General features: G+C 41.5%; 1 protein-coding gene across 3 annotated transcripts in view; it reads left to right on the forward strand.

The window, feature by feature from the left end:
- The window catches only part of AMOTL1 (angiomotin like 1), an 83,634-nt gene extending 61,296 nt beyond the window's left edge, over positions 1-22,338 (forward strand). For 2 of the 3 annotated variants that reach the window (XM_075851492.1, XM_075851494.1), the window contains exons 8-13: positions 3,071-3,211; positions 8,531-8,721; positions 10,463-10,588; positions 13,753-13,991; positions 14,467-14,745; positions 14,858-22,338. In XM_075851492.1, the coding sequence (XP_075707607.1) occupies positions 3,071-3,211; positions 8,531-8,721; positions 10,463-10,588; positions 13,753-13,991; positions 14,467-14,745; positions 14,858-14,967 (1,086 nt within the window). In that variant the 3' untranslated portion in view covers positions 14,968-22,338. The remainder of the gene's footprint in view (positions 1-3,070; positions 3,212-8,530; positions 8,722-10,462; positions 10,589-13,752; positions 13,992-14,466; positions 14,746-14,857) is intronic. The other variant, XM_075851493.1, reaches the window with a different exon arrangement.
- Positions 22,339-26,449: the final 4,111 nt, after the last annotated feature.

Below are 26,449 nucleotides of genomic sequence, written 5' to 3' on the forward strand. Positions count from 1 at the left end.
GATCGGCGCTGCAATGTAGAATACAGTAACGTTTTTATTTTTTAAAAACGAGCATTTTTGGCCAAGTTATGACCATTTTTGTATTTATGCAAATGAGGCTTGCAAAAGTCCAAGTGGGCGTGTATTATGTGCGTACATCGGGGCGTTTTTACTACTTTTACTAGCTGGGCGTTCTGACGAGAAGTATCATCCACTTCTCTTCAGAACGCCCAGCTTCTGGCAGTGCAGATCTGTGACGTCACTCACAGGTCCTGCATCGTGTCGGCCACATCGGCACCAGAGGCTACAGTTGATTCTGCAGCAGCATCAGCGTTTGCAGGTAAGTAGCTACATCGACTTACCTGCAAACGCCGATGCTGCTGCAGAATCATCTGTAGCCTCTGGTGCCGATGTGTCCTCGCTCGTCCGACACGATGCAGGACCTGTGAGTGACGACACAGCGTGATCTCTCGAGAACACGCTGTGTCTGCACTGCCAGAAGCTGGGCGTTCTGAAGAGAAGTGGATGATACTTCTCGTCAGAACGCCCAGCTAGTAAAAGTAGTAAAAACGCCCCGATGTACGCACATAATACACGCCCACTTGGACTTTTACTTTAAACACGTCCACTTGGACTTTTGCAAGCCTCATTTGCATAAATACAAAAATGGTCATAACTTGGCCAAAAATGCTCGTTTTTTTAAAAATAAAAACGTTACTGTAATCTACATTGCAGCGCCGATCTGCTGCAATAGCAGATAGGGGTTGCAAAATCTGGTGACAGAGCCTCTTTAAAGCAACTCTCTGGTCTAGGGACAAAATTATAAATATGATGGCTTATCTGGAGTAATATTACCTGGTGCCCTCCAGTTGCCCCTCTATGCCTTGGATCCGCCATTCTGTTTTGTCTCAAATTGGCCACAGCGCTTCTCAGACTGATTCTAAGACACTAACACTGTTCATGGATTGGACAGAACCGCTCAAGTTAGCAGTTCTGTCCAATCCGAGAACAGTGGGAGTGTCTCAGACTCGTAGTCTAAGAAGCGGTGCAGCCATTTTGGGACAGCATAAATGGGACAATAAAACGGCCGATCCACAGCAGAGGGGCAGAACTGGAGGGCATTAGGTAATATTACTGCATATACACCATCATATTTAAAATGTTGTCCCGGGACGCTTTAAAGGAAAGGAATATGTACATCTAACATGAGTTGCACCAAATGTATCATGCCGTGTGCCCCATTTTGATAGATTTGGGCCAAATTGTTTGCATCTTATGACATTGAGGCCCAATTGGGAAGATTTATCAAAGCTAACAGAAGAACTGGTCTTGTTGCCCACAGCAACCAATCAGAGCTCAGCTTTCATTTATTAAACTTCTCTGGGAAAAATCAAAGCTGTGCTGTGATTGGTTCCTATGGGCAACAAAGTCAGTTTTCTGTTAGACAGTATTGATAAATAAGGCAATATCAAAAAGGATGCATAGGAAATGATGTACATGGCACAAAATAAATCAGATCGCACATGGCATGATAAAATTGGGGCATTTGAGACACAATTCCTTACGCCACCGCTTTTACATATACTTCAAACGTTGATGTAAAAAATGGAGCACGTCTTTAATGAATTTAGTGCATTTTATTACTATAACTTTCTAGAATGTGTCAATACGGTCGGCTTAATAAATGTGACACGTGCCATGTACGTACTCCACTTCTTACCTATTTGTGGCAATATGTTGCCATACTTTTCTTAGTAAATGTTCCCCAATGTTATGGGATGAAGCCAATTTTGACAGGCAACAATTTGCTAAATAGCTTTCAAGGCTACATTAAAAAAAATTCGCGACATCTAATACAAAAAACTCTTTTTTTTCTCCATATTGATTTTTTTTACTCATTGCACTTACTGAGGAAAATGTTTTTTTTTAAAAAAATCAATAAAACAATAGGGGTAGCAAAAAGTCATGTGGATAAAAGTACAAGACGTATTTTCTTCGAAGTCAATAGTGTTCGCATGTTGGCGATCTCTGTAGAAGTTCTTGGTCAATGATCCCTGTGGTGCCTGTGTAACTCCTTTATCTATCCCCCATTATTAAACAAATCCTCGGTGTGACGGTCAGTTTTAGCCAGAAAAGTTGCGCTTAAGGGCATACATACCATAGAAGCAGCCCATAGGATGGGTGGCACTATACAACTTTCATATGAACTGTGTAACTGCATGTGACTGGGCAACAAGTGCCAGGACATCTGGTTCCCGGATAGTTGGGTGTGATGGTATGAACTGGCACTAGAGGGGCCCTCCAGTATGTACAGCACTGGCTGAGTTAAAAAGATTTTGGTCTGTTTCCCTATGACAACACTTCCTGCTTCCTTGTCAGATGTGAACATTGCTGTGAACGGAGATTTGGATACACTTAATGACCTTTCAAAATACTGAAATGTCAAGTGTACGGTATTGTAAAGTGTAAAGTGTTGTCATCGGGTTACAGATTGAAAAGCTCTGCCCACAGAAGACCCCCAAAGGGCATTTGTTCAAGTTTTCTGACATGTATTAGAGACATGTCAGAAGATAGCATTGATAAAGGTCAAGGTGCTGGGACCCCCACTGATAGCTAAAATGAAGGGGCCCGTGAAGAGTGAGCTCTTCTTCACATTTCTAAAACCTAATTTTATATAGAACTTTGTATTGTAGCGATTGTTTTATGTCTTTTACTTTTAATAGGTCCAAACTGCTACGCTGAATAATTTAGTAATTTATTTTTATAGGTTTCAGAGCTCCAAATATTCTGATATACCTGCTGTAACCACTAGGGGGAGCTTACTACATACAGATTTATGCAACGTCCATTGATTGTAGTAATGTAATCAGAAAGCTCCTTAGCTCCCCCTAGTGGCACCAACATTTGCATCTTTTTTATGTTTTTTTTATACCTGATGATATATTCCCCACATTGTCTTTTAAAAAACATTCAATAGTCCAGAAAATCTGCCCTATTAGAGGAAGCTGACTGTTCATATAAAGTTTATTTCTTTGTAATTTGACATAATCATCTCGACACTTTTTTCCTTTTTATCTTTTAACTGCGTAAGAAACAGGTCTATGTTGAGGAGGTGGAGAAGCTACAGCAGGCTCTGACCCAGCTTCAGGCAGCGGGAGAGAAGAGAGAACAGCTGGAGCGGCGGCTGCGCACTAAACTGGAGAGAGAGCTGGAGTGTCTGAGAATGCAGCAGGTAACCGCAGGCTGTGTGTAGTGTCACCTCCGGGTGACATTGCAGCTATACGGAAGATTATCTCAGAAAGATAAAAGCAGCTTGTATGAAGCAATTGAGAAGAAAGCTCCATACTAATGAGTATGCAAAACACCCGCCAGCGGATGAAAGGCAATGTTAACCCCTAGTATGAAGCTCCACCTTTGTAACCACTGTAATGAATATATTAGAGATTTGTATTACTAACCTCATATATACAAATTACTGCATTTTTAAGCAGGAGCAATTTGATAATAACTGCAGGAAATTGCAGATGACCCTGCGGGAGTTGTCAGCAGAGTACAAGTGCTGTTTATGGAAGCCTGTATTCTGTAAATGCATTGCTGCCACGGTGTCCATCATCACTGTATGGTTCTGATCGTATTCCTTTCAGTGGTAAAGAGTAGTTTTAATAATATTCCTTATCTATATGCCCTATTGGGGTATATGGACTTCATAGGGCCCCCGCCCGGGACCACCTCTTTTAGCTGCTACAAATTGTGACTCCTGCTCTAGAGGACTAGACACAGCCATGTATTACAAGGTTGCCCGTTGACTTCAGTAGACGAGCCTCCAGCAAAGATTGTTGGGGCTTCCAACAGCTTGAACCCAGACAATCCGCTCACTGTCAAAATCACTGCCAAATCAATGAGCGTTGTTCAAAATCGTCAACCCCTTTAAGGTAATCTTAGCGAGCATTTTTTTTTTACATGTAGACCAAAGTACAGAGTTTAGTGTAAATACTATATCTGCACCATTACAACATAGCATGCTCTCTACAGACACTGAACCAGCAGGAGGCTGTTGTGAGATGTGAACTCTTGCAACTTGTAAGATAACAGTAAACCAGCAGAATTGTGCATACAGCTCTGGATGTGAGTGGAGTACAATACTTGATGCTACTGTAAATCTGTAAATGTATATGCAAAGTTATTTACCATAATGTGGCAATTTAAACTAGAGATTTAATGTTATATTACATAACTGAAAAATTTCTGTTAGATGAACTATAAAATGTACCTCTAACTTTAAATAACATTTAGTTTTTAGGTTCACAGTTCGGTGCTGATAAATTTTATAATATATCTTTATAAAGGTTGAAGATAAATTTTTCTGATCTGAGCTCCAAAACCTCTGTTTAGCCATAGAATTACATTATACAATTATGGCTGCCTGCAACCACCACTAGGGGGAGGTTAAGAGTTTACCGAAGACAGAGTTCAATAGAACTCTATCAATTTGTATACAATAAACTCCCCATTGTGGAGGCTGCAGGAAGCCAGAATTTGATCATTTCACTCTAGCTGTTTGAAGGGAAGCCGGGGATTTGCTCTGTATGATGACCCTAGAGCACCGACCCTTATAAAGATATTCTATGAAAATTAATCGGCACCCAATTTTGGACCTAAAAACAACATTTTGTTCATAGTTGGAAGTTGTACTATAAGAACGGTATATCAGTATGAGTCATGATCAGTGTTCCACAACCCGCCCGCTCACTGAAGTTTAAAGCCCGCGCGCTCTCATGGGCGGTGGGCGCCACATCCACTTGTATGTGCGTCCTCAGGACTTAACACTTTAGGCTGCAAGCCCCGATATGCCTTCAGCCTATAAGGCACTGGGAAGACTCCCTGGGCAGGCTGGCATGATAACGTCACATCATCACGCCAGTCTGTGCATTCTTCCCACCCGAGATGCAGTGTAGCGCTCCGTCCATTGCGGGAGCGGGGCAAGGTAAGTACAATCTTTTGTTTTTTGAGGGGGCTGTGTGGTAATATATAGGGGGGGGGTTGCTGTGTAGCACTATATACAAGGGGGGGGGGATTGCTGTGTGGCAGTATATACAGGGGGGAGAATTGCTGTGTGGTAATATACAGGGAGGATTGCTGTGTAGTACTATATACAAGGGGAGAGGGGGCTGTGTAGCACTATATACAGGGAGGGTTGCTGTGTGGCAGTATATACAAGGGGAGGGGGGCTGTGTGGCAGTATATACAAGGGGAGGTGGATTGCTGTGTGGCAGTATATACAAGGGGAGGGGGCTGTGTGGCAGTATATACAAGGGGAGGTGGGATGGATTGCTGTGGCAGTATATACAAGGGGAGGGGGATTGCTGTTTGGCAGTATATACAAAGGGAGGGGGCTGTGTGGCAATATATACAATGGGAGGGGGATTGCTGTGTGGCAGTATATACAAGGGGAGGGGGCTGTGTGGCAGTATATACAAGGGGAGGGGGGATTGCTGTGGCAGTATATACAAGGGGAGGGGGATTGCTGTTTGGCAGTATATACAAAGGGAGGGGGCTGTGTGGCAATATATACAATGGGAGGGGGATTGCTGTGTGGCAGTATATACAAGGGGAGGGGGGCTGTGTGGCAGTATATATAAGGGGAGGGGGGATTGCTGTGGCAGTTTATACAAGGGGAGGGGGATTGCTGTATGGCAGTATATACAAAGGGAGGGGGCTGTGTGGTAATATATAGAAGTGAAGGGGGGATTGCTGTGGGACAGTATATACAAGGGAAGGGGGATTGCTGTGTGGCAGTATATACAAGGGGGCTGTGTGGCATTATCTATAGGGCGGCTGTGTGGCGCTATCTACAGGGGGCTGTGTGGCACTATCTACAGGGGGGCTGTGTGGCGCTATCTACGGGGGCTGTGTGTGGCAGTATCTACAGGGAGCGGGTGGGATGCTATCTACAGGGGGTCTGTGTGGCACTATCTACAGGGATGGGGTGTGTTGCTATCTACAGGGGTCTGTCTGGCGCAATCTACAGGGAGGGGGTGTGTTGCTATCTACAGTGGGTCTGTGTGGCGCAATCTACAGGGAGGGGGTGTGTTGCTATCTACAGGTGGTCTGTGTGGTGCTATCTACAGGGGTCTGTGTGGCGTTATCTACAGGGCGGTCTGTGTGGTGCTATCTATAGGGGCAGTGGTGCAATGAGGGGTTCTTTCATTGATGCCTATAATTGGTGTTTATAACTGTCGTCTATTTTACTGCTGGACTTGTAATATTATAGTATTTTAAAAAGTTATTAAAACTAATTTAAAATAAGTTTTCTTATTCTCTTATTTAGTCGCTATATTAGCGTTTTCTAGGGGTGTTACTTTTGGTCATCAGACCGCCCACTATTGATGGAGACTTGCCCTGCTCCCTAACTGCCCCAATCAGGAGCTGCCAAGAATTAGAGGGAGCATTGGTCATGATGACTCTGTCCCTGTCACTGGAATAAGCACAAGTTGGGAGTTGTAGTATCACAACAGCTGCAGAGCCTGACCCACAAGTTGCAAACTACAGGTCTAATTAACAACGTGCTCATCCCAGTGACCCCTCTGGGTTTACTAGCAATTTAATTTGTCTCATAGTTGATAAGATTGAAAAAAGACACAGGTCCATGAAGTGCAGCCTATAATCCTACCGTGTTGATCCAGAAGAAGGCAAAAACCCCTATGAGGCGGCGGCCAATTGCCCCATATAAGGGGGGGGATTCTTTCCCGACTTTAAATATGGCAATCAGAATAAATCCCTGGACCCACATGTCCAGAATTGTAATATTACATTTTTCAAGAACGGCATCAAGGCCCTTCTTGAATTTGCTCGAGGATAAACCATCACAACATCCTGTGGCAGAGAGTTCCATAGTGTCACTGCTCTCCCCGCCTGTGATGGTGGTGAATACTTTTTTCCTCTAGACGTAGAGGATGCCCCTTTGTCCTAGTTACAGGCCTAGGTGTAAAAAGATCATTAAAAAGATCTCTGTACTGTCCAGTTATATATTTGTACATTGTAATTAGATCGCCCCTAAGCCGTCCTTTTTCTCTTTTGCTTTGGCAGCAGCTGCCTGGCACTGGTTTCTTAAGTTAAGTTCACTGTCCACCAATATCCCCAAGTCTTTTTCAGTGGCAGTTTTACCGAGTTTTTTGATTTAATACATAATTGTAGAGTTTATTGCTTGGGGCTGAGGCTGCGGTCAGGTTGGTGCATTAACTGATGATCCTGAATGTATTCCCCGAGGGATGATGTCAGCAGGTTTTTGCAGTGAATGGATGTCATGCGGATTTCATTATGTAATTTGTATAGATGAAGTGCACAAAACAGTTGCTTCTCAGTTAGTCAGAAATTAGGTTAATTAGTTGAAATGTGACATTTGTACATTCGCTTTGAAGAACTTTTCAAACGGGCTGATTCATTCGGATTGCTTTCCGATCACACAGAAGGAAGTGGGGGAAAGAAATCCTGTGTGTGATATTCATCTTAAGTAATTTAATTGGATCTGTCTCCATCACATAAAATTGCATTCGCTCCTTAAAAAAATCGGATTTGAGGTTTCTATATTTTTTTTTTTACATCAGAGTAATATAAACTAGAAGTGTTCCAGGTTTTCCAATTGATGGCCTATCTATGGAGTAAGCAATCAATGTATGATCGATGGAAATCCAACCCCAGAGACTCTCCCCACAAATCAGCAGAACAAAGGGGCAGCAGCTGAGCTGTAGTACCAGCCACACTCCTATAGACGTCACTGTCCAGTAAAGAAGTCACAGTGCTCCAACTAGTGCCACTCTCTCCTCATCCTGCAGATCGTTGGGTTCCCTAGGGTCAAACACCCCAACGATCATGCATTGATGGTCTATACTAATAATAGACCATCAATAGAAAATCCCAGAAAACCCCTTTTAACTTTTTTGTTTACATGCTCAATGATGTAGCAGGCGTCGGCTATCTTTTTTACATTATTTCAATTTTATTGCGTATTAGTGGGTTCTGGGAATAATGCAACTTATGTAATGTTATCAATTCTCGGTAGCTTAGTAAGGTGAGTCAAGGTGACCGCTTGGCAGGCATGCACTGTTGGAATCAGTGAATTTATACATGGCGCCAAGTCCAGCGAGGTAAATGGCTTTTTTTTTCACTTACATCGGGATATTCAAAGGAACACTCTAAGCAAAACTGATACATTGTGTTATGCCTTGTACATGGCCAAAGGACCAGGGCATTACACAGGGATTCAAAGAACACCCGAGAGAATACCTGTGTCATGCACCACCCCATCAGGTTCTGCACTAAGCAAAGAACAGTGTATTAGTTTTATTTGGAGTGTTCCTTTAAATAATCTGCGGTTTAAAGGCATACTACCCTGTGAATACATCTTGATCTGATAACCCTTACCCTTTGGTGTCCACAATAGAAAGAAATCAGGTGTTCATTTGAGCTAAATGTTATGTATTGGAGATGTTTAGAACAGCAAGACGCTTCCACTCTTATTTAATAACGTTAATTAAAATGTTTCTCTATACAGAGACAAGCAAACCATCAGGCATCCAACAATTCCGATTATAGTGCTCCTGCACTGATAGACATGCTGAGGAAGAAGGAAGAGACCATCTTGGCTCTGGAAGCGGATACGACCAAATGGGAACAGAAATACTTAGAGGAAAGCGCAAAAAGACATTTTACCATGGATGCTACCACTATAGCCATAGCGCAACCGTAAGAGCTCACCTTTTACTAAATCTCATTTCATTAAAGGGAATGTCTCATGTATGTAATTTTAGTTTAATTGATTAGATATAAGTACGTAGAAAAGACATAATGTGCTTGTTGTTGTTGTTTTTAAGCGTTGTGGCTATTTATTTTCACAGAGGCGGCCATATTGGAGGCACACACTTCCTTCCTAGATTGTCTGTATGGGGTGTCGTGCTTTATGGCAGCTGAAATTAATGGGAGTCAAATGAAAAAGAAATGTCATAGACTATTACATTCTCCAGGAAGTAATGGCGTACAGCCCCCTCCCCCAGATATCAGAGAGGGACAGGAGAGCTGCATACAGAGCCTTATCTGTGTGTATTGTGTTACTATCCTGCCTCATCTAGGCCTCCAGCAGTACACTTTAATTATAATGAGATGACACTGCTGAGCTGTCCTAGTCTATACAGCAAAGCTGACAAGTGAGCTACAGAAAACAGGAAGTGCCCGCCTGTTGTGCCTGCTCTAGTAGATGGTGTGAAAACTGAAATATTAAAAGATTTTTTTTTCTGTGACTTTAACTAAAAAATAATCAAAAAAAAATCACTAAAAATTATTTTAAAACCATATATTTATAATAAAAGCCTGATTCAAATAAGATATCAATTCCTGATTATACATTCCCTTTAAAACACTGTAAAGCTTTTTGTCTGATAATTATTAGCATATCTACTGGGACATGAGACCCCTTTTTATCAGGATCAATGGGTGGGCAAGCGGGCCTTCATGTGTAGTCACTTAACATTAAAGTCTTGGACAGAGACGTACACAGAAATAACAGTAAGATTCGGAACTCCCCACAAATGTTCAACGTCTTTATTAAAGTTAATGCCCCTTTTCCATTTTTAGATCGAAAGCTCTGTTCTTCTGACTTAAAGGCTATGTACACCTTTGAAAAAAATTTTTTTTTTTTGAAAAATGTCAGTCAGTGTGATTAGTGCAACTTTATAAACAGTTTTTATTAAAAATGTGTTTGTTTTTGAAATACAGCTGCTTTGTATTCTCTATACAGAGCAGCTGTATCTAGCGCTAAGACCTAAATCCGTCAGTCCCGCGGATCCACCTGTAATCTATCATGTCTAAGTTCATAACTTAGATGTGATAGATTACAGGTGGATCCTGCATGTCAGACACGCAGGATCTGCTTTCACTGAACTCGTCAGTCCCGTGGACCTGACGGGAACAGGATTTAGCGAACGATACAGCTGCTCTGTATACAGGATACAAAGCAGCTGTATCTCAAAAAGTAAATCTAATTTTTCGAAAAACTGATTATAAAGTGGGACCAATCACACTGACTGACATTTTTACTAATAAAAAAAAAAATCCCTTTCAGAGGTTTTCATAGCCTTTAAGAAATTATTTCATTTTGGCTGCCTGCAGCCACCACTAGGGGCGCAATTGCATATGAATTCATACAACTAGTATTGAACTCAATGGCTGCTGTATAAATCTGTATGCAGTGAGGATCCCTAGTGGCCGCATGTAGCCGCTATTACAAAATGACAGCAAGCAGGAGAGGCGGTGTTGGCCCTCTCCCACCATTGGTCCCATATCTTGCACATACATTTCTACACAATATATTTGGCTCAAGTAATGGGTTATGGATTCTGTGTACATAAATCTTGTATAGTAAAACCATTGTGAAATATTGTGCTTCAAGTCATGGGATGTGTACTGATGTATGTTGGGTTTGCTGTGACAGGAATTCGACAATCATGAGCCACTCGAGAAATGGAAGCCACACTGATAACTCATTCGATGTACGAATGTGGCATGAAGAGGATGAGATTGTCCAGGCCAACAGAAAATTCCAGGACATGGAACACACGTAAGTGTCATTAAATCTTTGGAAATCACTTTTTCTTAAAAAGGGCCCCCTGAAAATAAGCTGACCGGCTGTCCCGCTATTAGGAACTCCAATGATCAGCTGTAATCAGTGGTGGAACCTGGAAGCAAATATTCAATTCTTCTGCAGCGCCACCACAGGGAAAGTGAAGTATTACATGGTGCTCATTGAAATCAATTAGTTGTCTGTATAATGTATGGACGTGCCAGGTCCTCCAGAGAGAGAGAAGCTCTTTGTAGCTGCTTTCCACTCTCGCTAATTGATGGAGGTTACAAATGAGGGACCCTATATTATGTCAGAATGCCCTAATAGAGTATTTGGAAGTGAAGGGATTATAAACAACCCCTTTAAGGCACCTGTGCCAGATTACCTGCATGAGGAATGACCTAAAGCAGTGGCGGGTTATCCTTCTCACAAGGCAGCATTGCTAACACAAGAAGAGTTATTAAGACTAGTACAAGGGTGAAGTGGTTGATGATTTCATTTTCCAAAGCGCCTATGAAAAATTAGAAATTGAATCCGATTGGTTGCCATGGGCAACTGCTCTACATTTTCCTTAACCCCTTAGTGACCAGCCTATTTTAGGCCTAAATGACCAAGCAATTTTTTTGTATTTTTTTTTTTTCGTTTTTCCACCGTCTCATTTAAAGAGCTATAACTTTTTTATTTTTCTGTCTGCCTTTTTTTTTTTTTTGTGGGATTAGTTGTATTTTTTAATGGCACTATCTTGGCGTACATATAATTTTTTTAAATAACTTTTATTAACTTTGTTGGGGGGAAATAGAAAAAAAACTCTGCCATTGTTCTATGCATTTTAAATTTACGCCATTTACCGTGCGGTGAAAACTACATCAATTTAGTTATATGTTTGTTTTTTGTGGGACGAAACATAGTTTTTATTGGTACTTTTTGGTGGTACATGGGACTTATTGATTAACTTTTATTATTACTTTTTTGGGGGGCAATGGAAAAGAATAGCAATTCCGCCATCGTTTTTTGCGGGTTTTTATTTATGGTGTTCACCTTGCGGTTTAAATTACATGTTAACCTTATTGTTTGGGTCATTACGGTCTCGGCGATACCATATATGTGCACTTTTATTTCTTTTTTACACTTCTACTAAATAAAAACGGAAAAAATGTTTTGTTTTGTTTTTTTACTGTAATCTTTATTACTAATTTTTATTTAAGAATTAGTTACTTCTTTTTTTCAGTCCCACTGGGGGACTTCACTATGCGATCTTTTGATTGCTGCTATAATGCTTTGGTATACTTAGTATACAATGTATTATTGCCTACAGTGTAAAACTGACAGGCAATCTATTAGGACGTGTCTCAGGCACGACCTAATCGGTATATAGCCTGGGCAGGCCTGGGGCCTTTGTTAGGCCCCCGGCTGCCATGACAACCCATCAGAAGCCCACGATTCCATTTACGGGCCACTGGTGGGTGACAGAGGGAGCTCCCTCTGTAAATTACTTAAATGCTGCGGTCACTATTGACTGCAGCATTTAAGGGGTTAAATGGCCACAATCACAGTAATCACATCCGAGCACCCGCTCTAGCCTGCACGGGATACCTGTGCAGGATAGGCTGGGCTGCCGGGAAAAGCCGACGGCCTATCCTAAGGCCCCTTAGTGACCGTCGTGAAAAGGCGTATTGGTTGTCACTAAGGGGTTAAACGAATTTTGATAAACTTTGCCGATAGTGTTTGTATGTGCAACTCCTTTCCATTTGCAGACACAGGTCGCCGTGGGTTTGGCTCCTGGCTCCCCTGTCAAACCACTGAATATGCTGGGGTAAGCCACAGCCAACCAAACATTTATTTTGCAGTTTCCGTGCCTCATACAGGCCGTCCCCATGACATCCATTTGCCCTGAGAGGGCATATTGACAGGCGTTGTCTTCATAAGACAACCCCTTTAACTAAATTATAAAAGTTCTGTGTTCCGCACATTTTCTTTTACAGTATGGTTACTACATTTTATAAACTATTGGCTCTTATCTCTAGTATGATCTCATGCTGTGCATGGGGCAATACATGTCAGAAACCACCCGTATTCTATTCTCCTACACGTGTCATTACAGCAGATTATAGATTTACTGTTCATTCTGCATTGTGCAAGCCTTATTAACATCAAATATCCTACAGAGCTACATGATGACTTTAAAGATGTAGTCCAGTTGTGGTTTCATACAAAAAAAATTATATATATATATATATATACATACATACATACATACATACATACATACATACATACATACATACATACGTACGTACATGTATACATACATACATACATACATATATACATACATACATACATACATACATACATACATACATACATGTATGTGTGTGTGTAATTAACCTTTGGGCATTCCATAACTTGCCTTATTTGCTTCAGTCTCCCTTATCTGGGCTACATTTCAGATCTTCATCATTGTGGTAGATTGGTGACTCCAGCTCATGTACAGTGCACAGCGGTGCCTACTGGTGTCACAAACCCACCTACTGTTTCATTTGGGATTGTATGAAAGACTTAAGGAGCTTTTACACTGGCCAATTATCAGGCAAATGAGTTTTCACAGAACGCTCATTCCCGATAATTGCCCTGTGTAAACAGCGCATAAAACAGCAGATGAACAAGCAAACGCTCGTTCATCAGCTGATCATATTGTTTTAAATGTGTAAAATATAATCGTTGTCGTCAGCGCATCTCCCTGTGTAAACAGGGCAACGATCAGCCCACAAACAAGCAAACGCTTGGGAGATGTGCTGCCGACATGATAATAATGTATGGGGACGAGCGATCGGAGTAACGATCGCTCGTCTCCATACTAGCTCCTTATTAAAGGAGCAAATGAGCGCCGATCAACCAGCTGTCTTGTTGATCGGCGCTCGTTGCACTGGCCAAACTTCATACCGTGGCTTTGTTTGTTCAGATTATCAACTGTATCCAACACTGCCCTACACTTCCCTAAAACCCAAACCTAAAGTCATCTTTTTCAGAGAGACTTGAAGGCATGTAGACCTTGCCCAAGGAGGTCATAACCAGGCAAGTTCACATATGTTGTTCTTCTCACTTCAGGCATGTACCTTTAAAAAAAATAAAATTTATATATATATAATTTGCACCAACAGGATAAAGAATCTTCATGCCAAAATCATAGAGCAAGACGCCATGATAAAAGTTCTCCATCAACGTTCTCGAAAAGATCAGGGCAAAAATGACAACTCCAGCTTACGCCCTGCACGTTCTGTACCATCTATAGCGGCTGTGACTGCTGTTACCTCTGGGTCACACTCACGGCAGACGTCTCTGGCCACCAATCAGGCAGCAGAGGAGAAGAAGGAGGAAAAGAATCGTAAAGCAAGTTTAGGTGGGAAATTTTTTTAACTGTATTCTTCCATTGTTTCTTGGGCGTTACTGAGGTTCTGAGGTGTAAGGAATCTGGTATGAAAATTGTACTGCTTGGAGAAATATATTTTTTTATCACTTTCTCGTAGCTTTGGAAGGTAGAGATAAATGATTGCCTGGGGTTTTCTTGGAGACAAGAACGGAGAACATGTTAATAGCCATAGGTCATAAGTAGGGCTGGCCACTGGTAAGGAAGAATAAGTAGGGATGTATCTATGGGAGGTAATGTCTTAAAGTGGTGTAACGGAAATTATTTCCGATTTGGTCTGACAGCCTATTTTATGAGAAGACATACATTCAAAAAATGTTTCTATCAATCTCTAAAAGCAAAATGACATTTAACTATAAACACTAATTCCCAGCTAGGTATTTGAGGTAAAAATAGAAAAACATCCAAAAACTTACTTGGAGTGCTTAAGGTCTTGTGTTCTTTCCAGGACTTCTGCAAAATAAAGATGGCAAAGACAATCATGAAACCCCTTCACCTTCCTTAGCACTTCCACCACCCTCATTCATGCTGCCACCCCCACCACCACCACCCACCATGAATGTATCACATGCCAAAACCGGGAGCAAAGACAACAGCACCCAAACAGACAAGGGCTCTGACCTCTTCTGGCCAAACAGCTCTTCCTTACCCGGTCGGGGGCGGATACATATGACTCCATCAAGTAGTCCTCTTCTACGTCACCCCAACACCCACAAGGAGAAGTCAGGTATGTCTATGGTCTCCTTTTTCATGGTGGATATTTCAAGTATGAATTCTTCTACTGAAACCTATTAGGTCCATTATTACGGTACATCTTATTCGTTTTCTTTGTCTTACAGAACATTCCCCGGTCCTCGGCAAGACTTTGGAACCTAAACTTAGAGCTAGCACTCCAAACCATAAGACGGATATTTCAGAGCCTGAAAACACAATGGAAGTGCTTATTTAAAGACTTGTTCAGACTCTTAACTGCTTCACGTGGCTTCTTAACCACATCAACTAAGACATTGCAGAGAATATTTTAGACAACTGTAAAAAAAAAAAAATCAATACATATGGCTCTTCCGGAATATTTTTACAGCTGGAAAAGGCGGATTGTGAATGATTGGACAACCTTGAGATTTTGTCGATACTTTGGAGACTCCATGACCTGAATACAGAATAACCTTTCTCTCCCATTTACCTTTTCTCTGCACGGTATTTTATACTCTTCCCTAACACCTAAAGGAATAGTTCATGTTTCAAAAGAGTGGCCATGATCCGTAAGTCTTACAATTTGTGGCTACAATGCTATACTTCCATGGGTCTTGTGGTAATAGGTCACATTATTTAGAATATGCAAATATTGTAATTTTTTTAATTCCTAACTTATATTGTATAGGCTGATATAATAATAGCAGAAAGGCAAAGTAAAGGATAAAACATGGTGCACAACCTGATTTACTAGAAGACGGCACAATAGACAAACATGTTAAATACTGGTCCTGGTGATGAGAGACATGGTGTTCCTTGTTAGTGGTATAGGGCGTGCTTACATGAATCTATTTAAAATGAGTTTTGTTGAAAACATTAAAGGGCGTTTCCATCGTTAGGCATAATTTTAGAGATAGCCTATACAATTAAAGGGGTAATCACATCTCAGACATTTATGGTATAGCCACAGACTATGGGAATCTTGCTCGGCTGTTTTTGTCAATCCCATACAAGTAAATGAATAGAGATGCGCGTACCACCTCCCCATTCATTCTACGCATGGATGCAGCAGGCTGCTGCTTTACCAGGTGGGATGTGGGTCAGAGGGCCCCCTTTCTCCCAGAGTTGGGAACTGCACTTATCTTACTTTTATGGCATATCATGTGGACATGCCATAAACATATGAGATGGGACTACCCCATTTAAACAACATAGAAAGTTAAGTAGCTTTGTAAATACATTGCATTACTTATCTTGTAGGGATCCTGAGTTACATCCTGTATTATACTTCAGAGCTGCATTCACAGTTCTGCAGGCCTGAGACCTGAAATCTACCAGAATTCTTTGCTGAACGAATGTCTGCCCAGTGCTTGCTTTGGAGATTTGGGGGCTTGCTGTCTGTTTTCCAATGACAACCAGCAGAATTGTAAATGCAGCTCTGCACTATAATACAGGATGTAACTCAGGATCAGTGGAAGATTATTAATGTATTTACGAAGTTAATCACATTTTTATGTAGATTATATCTATATAAAAACTGTAAAGTGGTGTTCAACGGTGGACATACCCATTATTGATAAAATTCAGCTTGGTCCCTTACCCTAATTTATTTGCTTTGTATATAAAAGAGAAAAAATGGGGTCCATATGGAATTTGAGCAATTAATTGGTTTGCTATGTCTGAGCCTTTTAGTCGTACGTTATGCTGGGCAGCCACAACCTTGGAGAGACACACACGAATTGGTCTCCTTGTTCTTTGTATAAAGGACATAATGTTCTGTGTACAAAGCAAATGTATTAGGAAATATACTGTTTTCATCAGATCTAAAGAAGTTGTTTCAGACTTTTGTCTAGAAACAGCGCCATTCCTGTCCATATTCTGTGTCTGGATTTACATGCATGTTACGTGTGTGTTTTATGAAACTCCGTGAGCAAAAAGAAGCAAGCCAGGAAAACACTGTAAGGCCTTAGTCACACGAACATGTGCGTTTTGCACGTTGCAGTTCCGTGTGTCATCAGTGTTTGCTGCGTGATTGCGTGATTTTCATGCATATGGCATCCTTATGACACGCGGTTTTGATGTTTAGAAAAAGAAATGAAGGAAGTGGTTTTATTTTTTCCTTCATTTCTTGATCTACTGTTGCGCGAATCATTCGCGACACACAGAAGTGCTTCCGTGTGCTGTTTGTGATTTTCACGCACCCATTGACTTCAATGAGTGCGTGATGCGCGAAAACTGCCAAGTATAGGACATGTCGTGAGTTTTACGCAGTGGACACACACTGCGTGAAAATCACGGAATGTCTGATCGGCCCTATTGACTAACATAGGTCCGAGCGACGTCTGTGATTTTCACGCGCGTATCACGAACATGAGCTACGCTCGTGTAAATAAGGCCTAAAAGGGGTTCTCTGCTTCACACAATCACTACTTGTTAGAAGGATCCCTTGACAATAAGGAGATCACAAAGTGTCCCCCTGCTGCGGCCCCCAGCGATCAGCTGTATTCTGTAAATGTTCAATTTTCCTGCAGCGCCACCACAGGGGAAATTAAGCATTACACAGTGCCCATTCAAAATAATAAATTGTCTGTGTAATACAGGACCGGACAGGTCCTTCAAAGGAGAGACGCTCTTTGTAACCATTCTCTACTCAGATGATGAGATATGGATCCTGAACAGAGGACCCCCTTCTATTAACTCAGAATTCCCTAGTAGAACAACTCCGTTAAAACAAAAAAAGTTGAGAACTTTGTAAATACATTGCATTCACAAAGTTACTACTATAGTCCAGAGCTGCGTTCACAATTCTGCAGACTTCAGCTGCTTCTTTCAGTATTCCTGGTGGCTCAGCATTCTGTGAAGTGTAGTATTTACACCAGGCGTTAAACAATCTAATGTAGGCAAAAGTAACTGTGTCCCTTTATAAGGGATCATTAGGTGTTACAGTTGTCGACTGTTCCCATTGACAACCAGCAAAATTGTGACTGCAGCTCTGGAGTATAATACAGGCTGCAACATAGGATCAGTACAAGATAAATATTGTAATGTATTTACAAAGTTACTCAACTTTTCATGAAGATTAAATTTTTATATAAAGTGCAAAAAGATTTTATTTTAGAGGCGTGCATACCCATATCATAAGAACGATGAGGCAGATAAGTATTATTTTTTGCATATATTTTAATATCCGATCATGGGGATAGGCGGTGCGGGGTCTGCCTGTACTCTGTTACGCCCCTTGCCACAAAATGAAATCTACGCCAGCTAGGAACTGGCATTGATTTCCGCTTTTAATTGACACCAGTTTCTGGTGTAAATTATAATAAATATGATGGGCCACAGGTGGCCATGCCACTTTCTCTAAGCTCCGGCTGCTTTTTAGAAAAGCGCCGAGAGTAGCGTAAACGACAGAAAAGTCCAATTTTTTTCCAGCAAATTACAACTTTTTAGTCGTATGCAACTTTTCTGCGCATTGAAAAGTTAATAGATTCCCCTCATTGTATCATTCTATCCTTGTGCCCACACATGTAGGGACACCCTATCCTTGCTAGAATATTTGGGACCTCATTTTATGACACATAACTGTGTATAGTATGTTGGAAAGAGGGAAACGCCAACAGGATTTTTGTAAACCTATTCCCAGATTCACAGGAACGTGTCCGTTTTGCTTCCGCAAAAAAACTCCGCATTTTTCCTGCATTACAGTTCCGTGTGCCATCACACTGTGTTCCGTGTGGCATCAGTTTTGAGGTCTGTGTGGGTGCACATTTTTTTTTTTCTCTGCATTTTTTTAGCAACTGGTGCGTGAATCATGGACCGCACACAATTGACGTCCGTGTGCTGTCCGTGATTTTCACGCACCCATTGACTTCAATGGGTGCGTGATCCGCAAAAATGCATCAGAATAGCACATGCAGAGAGTTTCATGCAACGGAAACACGCTGCGTAAAACATCACGCATGTCTGAATAGCCCCATTGAGTTGCATAGGTCCGCGTGCTTTTCACGCGCAGCACATGGACGTATACAACGTTTGTGATCTATACCTAATAGGCTAGGTATAAAATAAGGCTAAGGGCTCATTCAGACGACTGTAAAAGTCGCCCGTGTGCTGCGCATGGAAATCACGCACAACACACGGACCCATTGATTTCAATAAGGCTGTTCACACATGCAGGACTTTTCACGCAGCGAGAGTCCGCTGCGTGAAAATCACTACATGTCCTATATTGGTGCGTTTTCACGCACCTACGCGCCCATTGAAGTCAATGGGTGCATGAAAACCAGGCGCAGGCAACGGATGCATATCAGGGTGCTGTGTGTAATTTGCACATCAGTTCCAAAAAAAGTGCTTTGTGAGTGCATGAAAAGCACATGCCACTCGCAGAGCACAGATTCAATAACGCACGTAAATCTGTCACGCTTGTGTGAATGTAGCCTTAGGGCCTCACAGCAGGTTACTGCACCCTATGAGCAATTTCAAAAGTTGCATGGCAAACGCAAACATTTTTGTAATTGTTGCGCGTTCTCTACGGCTTTTTTTTGTAATGGTCTCATGACAGTCCAAATGTCGCCATGGAGCCCTAGCTTATGAGGCAGGAAAGTGTGTTTCACTAGGGAAAGGTTGCATCAGGGACAAACATTTTGTATAGGTACTATACTATGTATACTGGCAAGTGACAATTCCACTACAGGGGTCCTAGTTTATAAAAATTGATCGCCAGCCCCCAACCCATGGAAAACAGGGGGCACAAGAAACCAGGATTATAAATGGCACATGGTAGGTGGGTCCAGTCCAATCGCTTCAAGTTACACATCATCGAATCCCTATGTATCCTAATGGCAGGCAAAGCGAGGATCACATATAAACACTAAGGCTATGTTCACACGCAGTGGCAAAATACGTCTGAAATTACGGAGCTGTTTTCAGGCGAAAACAGCTCCTGAATTTCAGACGTTTTTGCAAGTACTCGCGTTTTTCGCGGCGTCTTTTACGGACGTTATTGGAGCTGTTTTTCAATGGAGTCAATGAAAAATGGCTCCAAAAACATCCCAAGAAGTGTCCTGCACTTCTTTGACTTGGGCGTATTTTTTACGCGCCGTCTTTTGACAGCGACACGTAAAATGACACCTCGTCTGAACAGAACATCGTAAAACCCATTGCAAGCAATGGGCAGATGTTTGCAGACGTAATGGAGCCGTCTTTTCAGGCGTAATTCGAGGGGTAAAACGCCCGAATTACGTCTGTAAAGAAGCCGTGTGAACATATCCTAACTGGATAGCGGGGTCCGAGCTTTAGAAACATTTTATTTTTCTATTGGAATCGCATTTTGCTGTCTTGAAACATTGCTGTAAAGATCAGAAAACAGGTATATGTAAAAAGTGTAATGGCTGCCAGTTGCTAAGCAACAGTAACGACTCAAAGTCACATGACAGATTGGTGGGAAAAGATCAAACCAAAACCATGAACGACAACAAAACTTTATCGTACAAGACTAACGTTCAATAACAAACAAAACCGTTGCCGTCATGCGGGGCAGCTGTTTCCCAGACTTGAATATGTGTGAATAGATTTGTATACATGTGTGTATATCCGGTCCAGGACGCTGCTTTACGTTTTTTATTGCTTGATGTATAAGATGATTAAAACCGTCTTGAACTTTAGGTGCAGAATATCCTTGTGGACAATTTACATTTGTATTAATCATTCTGACGGCAATATGAGTTTTATAATATTTTAGATATGTCCAGTACTAAGGGTGTTGTTTCTAATCCCTAAGGCATTGCTAGTATGTAAACGCCAGTAGAAATACAAAGCCCATCATCCCATGATGAATACTCTCATTCTGAACTGGAAAGCAGACTCGTGTGAAATGGAATACGTAGTCCTAGTCAAGTGTGAGGAGTAAGGGTATGTTCACACGCAGTGTATTCAGACGTAATTCGGGCGTTTTACGCCTCGAATTACGCCTGAAAAAACTGCTCCATTACGCCTACAAACATCTGCCCACGGTGTTCTGTTCCCACGAGGTGTCATTTTACGTGTCGCTGTCAAAATACGGCGCGTAAAAAGACACTCCATTGAAAAACAGCTCCAATAACGTCCGTAAAATACGCAGCGAAAAAGGCGATTTGCTACAAAAACGTCTGAAAATCAGGAGCTGTTTTCGCCTGAAAACAGCTCCGTATTTTCAGACGTTTTTGGTCACTGCGTGTGAACATACCGTAACACGTAGCAGATTTGTTGCGGCGTATCTGCTACGTTTCCGCAGCAAAATCCACACGAGTTACGTTCGGATTTGGCTGCGGATTTCACCTCTTCTACATTTAAAGCGGCGACATCCAGAACAGAATGAGCATCCACTTGCCTGCAACAGTCCTACGCTACGGATTCTCTGTAACAAATCTGCTACGTGTGCAGGAATAGGTTTTTTGCTTGCAAACAGACTGTTTAACTTTGTTGGAACTCATCAGAGCGGGATAGGACCTTTTGGCTCCGCTTATCAGGCATTGATTGTAAAGACTGACGTATAATTGACATTTCATAGATGTCATTGTTTAGGATATACTTTCCTTTTTGTTTTTTGGCGGGTCTTTCTCAAAGATTACGTTTGCCCCCAGCCCAGGAAAAGTAAATAATGGTCCTAAATTTTTGAAAAAGGTATATTGGGGAAGATAAGGTTATATTGCTGACTGTTTCCATGTATGAATACCGTTTGGGTGGGATTGCTTTTTAAAATTAGGAAATATTAAAGGGGTTTTCCAGTTTCAGTAAATAAAATGTATTTATTGTATAATGAAAAGTTGATGCAATTTTCTAATATACTTTATCAATTCATCGTCATTTTTAAACTATCTGCATCCTGTCAATGAATGGGAACCTTCATTGTTCAAGGATGAAAATCGGTCCTGATCATGTGATGCTTACACAAGTGCATGGCTCATCACATGACCAGGACTAAATTTCATCCTCAAACAATGAAGGTTCCCATTAAATGACTGCAAGCAGAGATCTTGAAAACAGAAAATTGGTACAGAAAGTATATTAGGAAATAGAACCAGAATTTTTTTTGTTAATATACAATAGTGAGCTTATTTGAAAAATGCTTGGCCTATAGAATACATTAGCCAAATTGATTTTGATTTTCTAAAAATTAACTACAAACAGATCAATTCACTTAATGTATCCCAGTGCCAGGAATACTAATCAATTCCTGAATTGGCAAAACTTTAAACCGGCTAATAAATTCCCTCATCCTAATTGTTCTCTACAAAGACTCTTCATGGACCCTGCAAGCATTCAGCGCTGCTTACATGTGTGGGGGGGAGGGTCAGATTTTCTGCGGTCATCCTATGATGTCTAACATATGGCTGAAATCTATACGAGATATATGCAATTCTTCTACTGCAAAGTGTTGGTGCGAATTCTCTTACTTGTGATATGCAATCATTTTCTGCTGCCTGTAGATGTGGGGTGATCTCTGTGCTATGGTGAGCAGTGCCCGCTTCTTTACTCCGCTTCAGTGGCTTGGAGCTTCCATTTACTATTGTGCACATTCTCTTCCCCTTGTCCTCCCCGAACCTCTTTGGAATATATTTTTATAATGAAAGATTTTTTTGTAAAAAAAAATTAAATAAATTCTTATTTAAACAAATATTCATGTTTATGGTGTATTTCTTGTATCACCTGATTATTAAACCACATAATGTTTAAAGGCATTGCATTTGTGAACACAATAACTTTTAACTAAAATAATTAAATATACCTATGCATATATTATGTATGGGAACTACTCCGAGCCTTATGCAAATTTGTCAGATTTATTTTTCGTTTCCCAGTATGTGCACTGCTCTGTGTCCATACTGTGGATAAAGTAGCTCTCTCTGCCTCTCTCCCAGCAGGAAGTCCTGGCAATATCTTAAATAACAATGAATAGCTGCCAACTAGCTGTGTGTAAACAAAGTCTTGTTTGTCAATGTGTCTGGAACTTAATGCCCTATTACACCATCCGATTTTTGCCGGTGCATCAAGCGCCAGTCAACAAGACAGGTCGTTGATCGGCACTCATTTGCTCTGTCACATGGAGCTATGTATGGGGACGAGCGGTCGTTACTCAGATCGCTCGTCCCCATACATTATTATCATGTCAGCAGCGAGTCTCCCTGTCTACACAGGGAGATGTTTTGCCAACAACAAAAATATTTAACTTTTTATAAAACATTACTATCAGCCGATGAACCAGTGTTTGCTCGTTCATCTGCTGATCGCTGCCCTGTTTGCACAGGACAATTATCGGGAACGAGCGTTCTATGAACGCTTGTCTGCCCGATAATTGCCCAATGTAAAACTCCCTTTAGGAAACTTGGTGCTAGTCATAACCTACCATACTGAACAAATCTGGGTGGCTCAGTGGATTGCACTGTTGCCCTGAGGTCCTGGGTTTGAATCTGACCAAGGGGAACATCATGGAATTTGCATGGGTTTCCACCGGGTTCTGCGGTTTCCTACTACACTAAAAAAACATACTGATAGGTTTATTGGCTTGCTATAAAATTGTCCCTAGTGTCTGAGATAGGGAAGTTAAATTGAGACCAATTGGGGACAAGGACTGATGTGAGTGTTGACAATCTCTGTACAGTACTGCGGAATATGTTGGTGCTATATAAGGAATGGGTATATTTCAATAGTCGGCAGATACTTGTGTGCTGGGAAGGGAAGGTTTTGATAGGGAAAGGAGCTTTCAATTTATCAAAAACTATATTTACAGTACTCAAAAAGTGAATATTTCTACCAAAGTATATAAATCGATAAATATATAGATATGTAGAGATGAGCAAACCGATTCGGCACTAATCAAATTTCCCCAAAGTTTCAGATTCAGCTAAATCTGAAAACATTTGGGGTCAGCAGCGCACAAAAAAATTTGAGCGCCAGATGCATTTTACAGATTATGAAAAAAAAGGGGAGAAGAGGAGATTAAAAAAAAATAATACTATACTCACCACCTCTCTCCGTCTTTCATAGGGGCGTGTCCCTGCCGGCCTTCTGAAATTACATAGTTTTGTCCCATGTGATCGCTGCAGCCAATCACAGGCTTTGCTACGGAAGACCAGGGGAGATGAGTATGGTATTTTTTTTATTTTAGTGGTGAAGTCACAAGTGCCTCGGTTGTCCTGATTGACTCTCTGATGTCTTCCAGGACTGTATACAACTTGGATACAGCCCTATAAGACATCGGAGAGTCAGACAGGGCAATCGGGGCACTTGCAATTTGCAGCAAACGTATTCGGACCAAATTAAACTTTGGAAAGTTTGCTCATCTTTATACATATACAGTGAAGGAAATAAGTATTTGATCCCCAGCTGATTTTGTAAGTTTGCCCACTGTCAAAGACATGAACAGTCTAGAATTTTTAGGCTAGGTTAATTTTACCAGTGAGAGATAGATTATATTTTAAAAAAAACAGAAAATCAAAATGATATATATTTATTTGCATTGTGCACAGAGAAATAAGTATTTGATCCCCTACCAACCATTAAGAGTTCAGCCTCCTCCAGACCAGTTACACGCTCCAAATCAACTTGGTGCCTGCATTAAAGACAGCTGTCTTACATGGTCACCTGTATAAAAGACTCCTGTCCACAGACTCAATTAATCAGTCTGACTCTAACCTCTACAACATGGGCAAGACCAAAGAGCTTTCTAAGGATGTCAGGGACAAGATCATAGACCTGCACAAGGCTGGAATGGGCTACAAAACCATAAGTAAGATGCTGGGTGAGAAGGAGACAACTGTTGGTGCAATAGTAAGAAAATGGAAGACATACAAAATGACTGTCAATCGATATCGAGCTGGGGCTCCATGCAAAATCTCACCTCGTGGGGTATCGTTGATCCTGAGGAAGGTGAGAGCTCAGCCGAAAACTACACGGAGGGAACTTGTTAATGATCTCAAGGCAGCTGGGACCACAGTCACCAAGAAAACCATTGGTAACACAATTCCGTAATGGATTAAAATCCTGCAGTGCCCGCAAGGTCCCCCTGCTCAAGAAGGCACATGTACAGGCCCGTCTGAAGTTTGCAAATGAACATCTGGATGATTCTGAGAGTGATTGGGAGAAGGTGCTGTGGTCAGATGAGACTAAAATTGAGCTCTTTGGCATTAACTCTACTCGCCGTGTTTGGAGGAAGAGAAATGCTGCCTATGACCCAAAGAACACCGTCCCCACTGTCAAGCATGGAGGTGGAAACATTATGTTTTGGGGGTGTTTCTCTGCTAAGGGCACAGGACTACTTCACCGCATCAATGGGAGAATGGATGGAGCCATGTACCGTCAAATCCTGAGTGACAACCTCCTTCCCTCCACCAGGACATTAAAAATGGCTCGTGGCTGGGTCTTCCAGCACGACAATGACCCGAAACATACAGCCAAGGCAACAAAGGACTGGCTCAAAAAGAAGCACATTAAGGTCATGGAGTGGCCTAGCCAGTCTCCAGACCTTAATCCCATCGAAAACTTATGGAGGGAGCTGAAGATCCGAGTTGCCAAGCGACAGCCTCGAAATCTTAATGATTTACAGATGATCTGCAAAGAGTAGTGGGCCAAAATTCCATCTAACATGTGTGCAAACCTCATCATCAACTATAAAAAACGTCTGACTGCTGTGCTTGCCAACAAGGGTTTGGCCACCAAGTATTAAGTCTTGTTTGCCAAAGGGATCAAATACTTATTTCTCTGTGCACAACGCAAATAAATATATGTAATTTTGACAATGTAATTTTCTTTTTTTTTTTTAATATATATAATCTATCTCTCACTGGTAAAATTAACCTAGCCTAAAAATTCTAGACTGTTCATGTCTTTGACAGTGGGCAAACTTACAAAATCAGCAAGGGATCAAATACTTATTTCCTTCACTGTATTAGTAAATCAGAAGTTGTTGTTTTTTTATTTACAGAAATTGCCATTCTTCTGTTTAGTTGCGGCAGCAATTTTTGCAGGAAGTGCAGCCATATAGGTTGTCACCTCTGAATTATCTTCTTTGAAACTGATAATAAGTTGTCACTTTGTCAACATGTTCAATAAATAACAAAGTGACAGTTTTACCATCAGTTTCCGAAGATAATTGCTAAGTGACTATCTAGATAACTGCACTTCCTGCTGTCACTTTTACAGAAAAGAATGGCCGTATACGAGCCGCAAGGCATAGGGGGAGGCCCCATGACGAGGGGAAGAGGAAAGGGAGGAGCCGAGGGACACGAGGCTGGATTAGACGGCGCTCTGGTTTGAGCAGCAGTCTAACCGGAAGCAGCAAGCGGAGCAGTTGTCCCGCCCACCTCCCTTTATTCTTGGGGTTTGTTTTTTCATTTGGGTTTATGTTTTGTTTAAGGGGGGATGGTTTTTCAATGTTTCTTTTAATTTTATTTTACACTTATTTCTAGTGCTTTGTCACGGCAGCTTGGCGGGTCCTTGGAGTTGGTTAAATTTGGTGGGGGAGGGATTTATAGTATGGATGGTCCCTCCCAAATTATGTTATGGGGGATCTGGTTTATTTGGGCTCCTGCTGGGTGGGGTCCCAAGGAGTAAATACATGTGATGTTTTAGCCATCTGCGGTTGGTCACGGTGCCCCTGAGCCTGTGTTGTGGACAACTGGGGTAAAATTTGAGTTTTATGGGCAGAGTGGCGCCAGATCCTCCTTTCTGAGCTTCAAGGACCTACTTTCCCAATTCTCCTG

Source organism: Rhinoderma darwinii, chromosome 2, assembly GCF_050947455.1.
Source record: "Rhinoderma darwinii isolate aRhiDar2 chromosome 2, aRhiDar2.hap1, whole genome shotgun sequence".
In the NCBI taxonomy this organism is placed as follows: Eukaryota; Metazoa; Chordata; class Amphibia; order Anura; family Rhinodermatidae; genus Rhinoderma; species Rhinoderma darwinii.